The sequence below is a fragment of the Ooceraea biroi genome, chromosome 2, assembly GCF_003672135.1.
Source record: "Ooceraea biroi isolate clonal line C1 chromosome 2, Obir_v5.4, whole genome shotgun sequence".
Lineage (NCBI taxonomy): Eukaryota > Metazoa > Arthropoda > Insecta > Hymenoptera > Formicidae > Ooceraea > Ooceraea biroi.
Window position 1 is genome coordinate 5,093,805 of NC_039507.1, and position 8,177 is coordinate 5,101,981.

Sequence of the window (8,177 nt, forward strand, 5' to 3'; positions counted from 1 at the left end):
ACTTATTTATCTGGAGCGTTTATTACTTCTGCATCAATCATGACGCTCACAAATAAGGTAAGAAAGTTTTTAATTGCTTTTACCGCACGATTGAAAATTACATGTTAATTTATAATTAACAACTCGTACTCGGAACTCTGCAGATGGATGTCGATGACAAGAATGCCAAGGGAGAAGGATTTAAACCGTATTATATCACGAAAATCGAGGAACTACAGTTAATCGTTGCCGAGAAAAGTCAAAATTTAAGAAGATTGCAAGCACAGCGTAATGAGCTTAATGCAAAAGGTATTTACATTGCGTAACTAGCTATTTTTATGGATTTACATGACGGTAACATTCATTATTATTGTCCCATTTATATTAATTAATATTAACATGAATTTTATATTATATTAATATAAATTGTTATGTAAAATTTATCAAAATTCCACATATTCTCAATTCTACATATACAATCATGTAAAAGAAAATCATTATTGGCTTATTGTAGTGCGTATGCTGCGAGAGGAGCTACAACTCTTGCAGGAGCAAGGCTCGTACGTAGGAGAAGTGGTTAAGCCTATGGACAAAAAGAAGGTCTTAGTCAAAGTACATCCCGAAGGCAAATTCGTCGTAGACATTGACAAGAACATCGATATCAACGATGTGACGCCAAACTCGCGCGTGGCGTTGCGCAATGAGAGTTACACGCTACACAAGATACTGCCGAATAAAGTCGATCCACTTGTCTCGCTCATGATGGTAGAGAAGGTACCAGATTCCACGTATGAGATGGTTGGAGGTTTAGATAAGCAGATAAAGGAGATAAAGGAAGTCATAGAGTTACCTGTCAAGCATCCAGAATTGTTCGATGCTCTCGGGATTGCGCAGCCCAAAGGTGTGCTGCTGTATGGGCCACCAGGTAACAATTCATTATTATTATTATTATAAACCAAACCATAATAATAATCCATAATTAATTAATACAAGTAATAACATAATAATAAAAAATATCTATAGGTACTGGAAAAACTCTGCTTGCAAGAGCAGTCGCACATCACACAGAGTGTACCTTTATTCGTGTCTCTGGATCTGAACTGGTGCAGAAATTTATTGGGGAAGGCTCGCGTATGGTGCGCGAACTTTTCGTGATGGCCAGAGAACACGCACCATCTATAATATTCATGGACGAAATCGATTCGATTGGAAGCTCCCGAATTGAATCTGGCTCCGGTGGCGACAGTGAGGTATGTATGGGACCCATATGTGCACGCGAGTGATTTCACCTCTCTTAATCGCACCATGAATCGTGGTTTTTCAGGTTCAACGAACCATGTTGGAACTGCTGAATCAGCTGGACGGCTTTGAGGCGACGAAGAACATAAAAGTTATCATGGCTACAAACAGAATCGACATCTTGGACCCGGCGCTGTTGCGCCCCGGGCGTATTGATCGTAAAATTGAGTTTCCGCCTCCAAACGAAGAAGCCAGATTGGACATCTTGAAGATTCACTCTAGAAAAATGAATCTGACACGTGGAATAAATCTGAGAAAGATAGCTGAACTTATGCCCGGCGCGTCGGGAGCGGAAGTCAAGGTAACGAAAATTAAGTTTGCTTACGTTTGCGATCTTGTAATTACCGACAAAGTATCAAATATAAATTACACTTAATTAAATTAATTAATTGTGCAGTCATTAATTAAATGTTATTTTTAATATTTGCAGCAAATTTCAGTTTATCTTTAAGATAAGCTAGTTTGCTGAATTTTCTAACGTACAATTTACTTAGATACTTGTTAAATGTATATATTTATATATCTATGCATTTTAATATAAATGTATATTATCCATCCAGGGTGTCTGCACGGAAGCTGGAATGTACGCTTTGAGAGAACGTCGCGTTCACGTAACTCAAGAAGATTTCGAGATGGCAGTAGCGAAAGTCATGCAGAAGGATTCTGAGAAAAACATGTCAATTAAGAAATTATGGAAATAATCAGCTCTGCAATTTTTTCAATACCACGGTCTCATTATTTTCATTGTTGCATTCTTTAAGCAAACCATTTTAACTGAAATGCAGTGTATTTAGAACACTCGAACATAGAGGAACTTTATATAAAATTAGCAATAACAATAAAAATAATCTTCCTACAGTGGCAAAATAAGGAGGTTTTATTATATTTTATTATATATCAAAGATACAATATTAACACACCATTTACTTCGTTACAAAATTGACTATAATACTCCATTGTGTTACACAAACCATCCATATTTGAGCTTTCTATTTTCTCTCAGCCTGTTTCCCAATTTCCAATATTTGAAGTATTAAATTGTATTTATTAAGTAGTGTTTATCAGGAAATTATTTCTTTACGAAAGAGGAAAACGTTATCCTAGTGTGTGTCATGTGTAATAAAGTTATCTGTTCGGTAGGAACGTTCGTGAGAAGTAACGAGGCCATCAAACGTGTTCCAATTTAAAAAAAAATATGGCAAAATTTCGCGAAGTACAAAATATGTGTAAATACACAAAGAGATGCATAAAAGTGAATACCCAAAAATAAAGATACATTGATACATACTGCTAAATCATATTGCATGATACCGTCGCCAAATGACTGCATAGCACTTGACAATCTTTATTGATTTGTAGTTAATTGTGTACATAGCTGACTGCTTCATAAATATTCGCCCCAAGCGTTTTGAGTTCGTTGTTTAGCACTAAATATTGGAGCCAACCCGCTGCTGCGTCCGTATGTGTCGGATTGTCCGGAATCTGCTTGTTCACGATAGGAATAATTCTGGCCAATGCTATAGAGGTTTTATTAATATTAACAAATTCAGTTGACCCGGTGTCGGTAGCCACCAAAGAATTTTCGACGCTCGACTGTAACATCCCGTTCCGTGTCGTGCATCCGTTATCGCTTTGAGAGGAATCGTTAAAGTACGTGGATATGTGATCCATCAATAAGACAAATCCACTCCTGACATTTTTCTGCATCAAGTCCTGGACCTCCTCGCTCTCCAACATATCCAGCAGCTGATCAATCAGCTTCGAATACGCGATTTTTTCTTCGTCGTTACCATTTTTTTGCAACATGTAATGCGTACAGTTTTTAATGGGGTCTCCTGAACCGTCAGCGGACACGGACGACGCGATCGCCCAATAAATTTGCTCCAGATCTCGCAGTGTTAGTCGTTCCGTCAGGGACACCGCGGCTGTCGCTTCGGCGACCTTGCTCTTTACGAAAGAATTCAGATTTATGATGCCTTCGTATATAAAGTAACTAGAGAGCGCCATGTACTTCCTCTGTATTTCATTTTCGATGCTCTCGTTGTCCACGTTCTGTGCGCCTTTGTACATGTGTCCGCTGATCAGGCTGAGCTGAATTCGAAGAAATGTAACCAGCATCGTGTAGGAATAAATTATCACGGCCGATCGCGTGATCGCCAGTACTTTCAGTTGATTCCAAGCTGATATCTTATCGACAGACCCATCTTTCAACTGATTTATTATGAACTCCGAGTCATTCTCTTCAATCACCGAGTTTCTCAATGTTGCCACCAGGGACAATATCATTTGGTTACACGTTTTCAGCATGTTCTCATAATACTGCTGCTTTTTCGTTCGCTCCAGTAACGCTCTTATTTCATTCTCCTGCCACTCTCGAAGCTTGCGCTGCGTGTAACGCGTCAGAAAAATGGCACCGCTAACAACGACACTCCCAATTATGAACTTACGCCTATGGCGACTTAAGAATCCTCGAATTCTTGAGAACATGGTTACTGCTTGTATTTATATTCTTGATTTACATACAAGTATGTTAAAGACTGTGCAACTTGTGGGGGAAAAACTGATGACGCATCTTCAGAATGATGCGATCATTCTAAACTGTCTGCTTCAGAGATCAGATTTGCAGCGACACGTTCTATTCGATTAGTAATGTAATTGGTGGTGTCGATGAATCTTTCTACACAGTTCACAAGACACTTATGGACTTTAGGTTCCAGACGTGGTGACGGCTTATCCATACAAGTTTCCCAACAGATACCTGTTAATTCATGTACCAAACCCTGAAAAAGATATTGTAATTTAGAGATTAATATGATAAAGAAAACATACAAGAAATATTTTTTACACATTAGTGCCAAAGAGAAGTTTATAGTAAGATTTTACAAGTATTTTTCAATAAATGTTCCAATAAAATTAAAGTAACAAATATTTCTGCCTGTCATTTGATAGAATATGGAAAATTGAGTAAAAAAACTATTTATTTCAAAGACATTATCAGTCAAGTATTTTAATTAAGGTTATAGTTGCTGAATAAAGACCATAAAACAGAACCCATTGCATGGATGTACTTTTCAATTTTTAATTTTGATAATTCAATAAAAGGCAGACACGGGAAGTTGCAATAAATATCCAAGAATTTTCAAAATATCCAAAATATTACAAGATCATACCTTTGTAAAATGCCATACATGTCTTTAAATTTAGAACTATGCAGTCAGAGGTGTTAAGCAACCTGATTGCATAAAATATCTCGACGACAGAAATGATCACAAGAAATAGATACTTGAGATTATAAAGTGCAAAGTACGTTTAAGACATGACGAAGTACAATGCATTAATATAAAATGTACATATTTATTAGCTCGTTAAGGTTATGAAATTAACCTGGAACTGTTGTTTCTTGGTTTCGGCCTCAATAAACCGTTGTAGTTGTTTATCTACGATAATCTCCGAATTTGGACTGTCCATAAGGCTCATACTTCAAATATTCCTGCTTCTCTTTTTATCCACATCAACGCAAATTTCTGACTTAACAAGAAACGTCCTTGATCCTTACGTGCTGATCTGTAACAATTTGTAATACCGATTTACACAAGAGTACTCCTTTCAGTCGCATGATGGTTATCATAAAGCATGATTATTAGTGGTTTGAGATCCATTTATCTGAAGAAATTTATGTTAACCCTGTATACATTACTTTTATTAATATTTTATTTATTTCATTCAATATTTTATTTATTTTTTATATTGGGTGCAATATAAGAAACTTTAATTTCCTAGAAATACCTAAACTCTCTAGCCGATTGCCAATTAGCGTGAGGATCGCAGGTTTACCGCACTTCAGCTACAAACACTATTTGCACTCTTTGCACTTGATATTTTTTTGTTTTGCTTTCGTAATGTTGCTCTTGAGGTACAGTAAGCGCACGAAAGTGCAACTGGGTGGCAAATGTATTTGTGGCTGTGTGTCGTCGGTGTTCTGTCATTGAACCTGGTGTTGCACGAGTGGTAGTTTATTGAACAATTGCTACGTGTGATACCCAGTGTGCCCTTCCCTCGAAATAATATTTTTCCATCGATTTTCATCGATATGGCTTGGTTGTCTGGTCTTGCTGACAAGGCGGAGAACTTACTGAACAAAATCGACAAGAACACCGCGGCTGTCTTGAATAAAGACAGATACGAGATGCCACATAATCACCTGTCAGAAGTTACATGGCTTTCTCCAGAATCTGGGTAATTGCATTCATGTCAATTTCAGATATCATCACCGGTAAATATTCGGATTAGTCATCACGTCATATGGCTTTTGGCAAAATTTCGTTATTTTATATCACAGAATAAATAAATCTTAAAAGTATAGTTTATAAAAAACATTATAAAGTATAAAGCAAAATATTGCAGTAAATAAAAATATAATTTTTTAAATTTTAGATTAGCTAGAAATATGTCTGCAACTCCTTTATTGGAGTCATCGCAACAGTTATCCTACATTGCTCCTACTCCAAATTTAACGTCAGTAAATCTGCTAAATGTGTCTGCATCCTCTAAAGAAGACGCGCTATTTACGTATTTAAACACTCCAAGTCCAAGTCCAAGGAGGATGGTAGAAACTGTCAAATCACCATCCACCACTTCCTCATTATTAGTGGAGCACCCTACCGACGATACCGATTCGGAGTTATCACTTCAGAGCGATCGGATTAGCCCAACTCATGTTTCGATAGATATGATGTCGAAGACGTTGGATAATAAAGATACTGAAATTGATGCAGAAGATGCGAATTCATGCATGCCCGACGAGGTGGAAATTTTAGATGACAAAGATATGAATGAATCAGTAACAGAAACTGTACAGAGTGGTATATGTTAATTATTAATACATTATTAATTCATAATATATATTGCTTTCCAATATTTTATATGTTTATGTCGCAGAACACAATGATGCGGAACATTCAACTAGTTCTCATTCCCAAGCAAAGTATAAAATAAAACCGAACGATTTAGAAATGGATAGTGCAAACAACTTCGACAGTTCGGTAGAAAATAAATCAGCACAAAAGTATGTGAGAGAGATGGAGAGAAATTTGGAGAAGCAAAGTGAGTTACTCGGCAAGCAAGAGACGGATCATCAGAAGGAAATTGTAGTCCTGAGCGAGAGGATAAAAGCATTGGAGGCGGAGAAGTCGGAGCAGTCTAAGCAGATAACGAGCTTGCAATTTGTCATTGACAGAAATAGGCAAGAATTGAGCTCCGTTAGATCGGAATTAGAGCTGCACAAAGCTAGAGCATTAAAGACTTTGCAAGAGAAGGAAAAACTTATAGCAGAGCTGAAAAGTAATGCACCGACGGCTATGGACGAGGCCACGATTATGGAATTGAATCAACTAAAGTATAACGGCAATACGTTGCAAATTAAATTCGCAATGTTATCATCTAATAACTCTATGATACAGAATCTAATTTAATCTGTATTAAATCGCAGACAGGAACGCGACAGCATTGGAGAGGAAAATCAGCAGGTGTCTCAACAGCTGAGACTACTGCGCGAAGAAATGGTGAATGCGGATCTAAACTTGGAAAAGATAAGGCAAAAGTCGGCTGAAGCTAATCTACAAAATCAAGAGATTCTCACTGGCGAAAGGCGTCGAAGATTGGAAGCAGAAGAAGATGTGAGATTGCGTTCCGAGGTGTGTATGCATATCTCTTTAATCTTATAATTATTAATAAAATATTAAATATTAAACTATTGCAGGAAATAAGATCTTTAAAGGATGAACTGATCAGTCAACGTAACGGATACAGCTTACAAGTGCAAAAGAAGAATTCCGAAATCTCCAAGCTTAAATTGCAGTTGGCCGCGTCAGCGACGCCGAGTAACGAGATTGATTCGAGGATAACGTCTCTTACGCAAACCCTAGTACTAAAGCAGCAAGCACTCGAATGTCTGACGACCGACAGAAACGCATTGCGACTCCAGCTTGAAAAAGTTGAGGCAAGTACAACGACATTTTATTATAATACCTTATTCTATATTTTATTATAAAAAATTGATAATAATCTTTTTAATAGCACGAATATAGAAATACAGCGGGCGCTTTACGCAGAAACGTCTCGTACAACAATATGAACGATACGGACGATGCGAAGGCTCAAGTCCCGACATTTTTTATGGAAACGCCGTTTGACACAAGCGTTACCAGAAGGGTAAAACGAGCTTATTCCTCGTTGGATGCCATAAGCATTCGGACGGGAGTATTTTTAAGGAGGTATCCATTAGCTAGAATTTTGGTAGTAATTTATATGGTACGTATACGTATACATGGATGTGAAACTATCGTTAATGACGCGCATACGTTGCTGTAACAGATACATATTTTTGCAGGCGTTGCTCCAATTATGGGTTTTAATAGTATTGCTGTCTCAGTCACCGGAAGCGCATTAATAATAATTAGAATAGCACTGTATTTTAATAAAAAGGAATAAAAGGTTTACACACACACACACACAAAATATTTATAGAAAACACTCCGCTCGCTGTAAATATCAGAGAGTATATTTGTAAGATAGAAATCAGATTTTGTACAGTTTATACGCTCTCTATAAAATTATTGTTAATTATTGAAATTAAATTTTAAATACATGTAAAATATATATATATAATTATGATAAATCGGTAAAACCTTGTACAATATTGTAATTGTTAAATTGTTTTTATTTTTTTACTGATTTTTGGAAAGCTACGATGTTACGGGATTATGTAAAAGGCACTATATATGAAATAATGTAACAAAGCAGTAAGTAAATAAATAAATAACTGGGGTTTTAAATTATTTGTAAATGCACACACGGTGTAACAAAAATAAAAAGAATGAAAAATATTCAAGTTTTCGCAG

General features: G+C 36.6%; 4 protein-coding genes across 4 annotated transcripts; 2 read left to right on the forward strand and 2 right to left on the reverse strand.

Moving 5' to 3' along the window:
* Positions 1 to 39: 39 nt before the first annotated feature.
* On the forward strand, positions 40 to 2,141 carry LOC105281690 (26S proteasome regulatory subunit 8). The gene is made up of 6 exons (XM_011343109.3): positions 40 to 57; positions 144 to 288; positions 494 to 904; positions 1,003 to 1,229; positions 1,304 to 1,579; positions 1,839 to 2,141. The coding sequence occupies exons 1-6, from the start codon at positions 40 to 42 to the stop codon at positions 1,977 to 1,979; spliced, it is 1,218 nt and encodes a 405-aa protein (XP_011341411.1). The 3' UTR covers positions 1,980 to 2,141.
* A 4-nt stretch (positions 2,142 to 2,145) lies between these two features.
* On the reverse strand, positions 2,146 to 3,799 carry LOC105281689 (peroxisomal biogenesis factor 3). The gene has a single exon (XM_011343108.3). It carries the CDS (start codon positions 3,763 to 3,765, stop codon positions 2,638 to 2,640), a length of 1,128 nt encoding a protein of 375 aa, XP_011341410.1. The 5' UTR covers positions 3,766 to 3,799; the 3' UTR covers positions 2,146 to 2,637.
* On the reverse strand, positions 3,789 to 4,967 carry LOC105281688 (mitochondrial import inner membrane translocase subunit Tim8 A). The gene is made up of 2 exons (XM_011343107.2): positions 4,663 to 4,967; positions 3,789 to 4,058 (listed from the first exon to the last, which is right to left on the reverse strand). Exons 1-2 carry the CDS (start codon positions 4,753 to 4,755, stop codon positions 3,867 to 3,869), a joined length of 285 nt encoding a protein of 94 aa, XP_011341409.1. The 5' UTR covers positions 4,756 to 4,967; the 3' UTR covers positions 3,789 to 3,866.
* Positions 4,968 to 5,156: 189 nt separating this feature from the next.
* Positions 5,157 to 8,104, forward strand: LOC105281686 (golgin subfamily A member 5). Its single transcript, XM_011343102.3, has 7 exons — positions 5,157 to 5,514; positions 5,713 to 6,140; positions 6,217 to 6,673; positions 6,767 to 6,971; positions 7,037 to 7,276; positions 7,354 to 7,587; positions 7,667 to 8,104. The coding sequence occupies exons 1-7, from the start codon at positions 5,369 to 5,371 to the stop codon at positions 7,724 to 7,726; spliced, it is 1,770 nt and encodes a 589-aa protein (XP_011341404.1). The 5' UTR covers positions 5,157 to 5,368; the 3' UTR covers positions 7,727 to 8,104.
* The last annotated feature ends 73 nt before the right edge of the window (positions 8,105 to 8,177 follow it).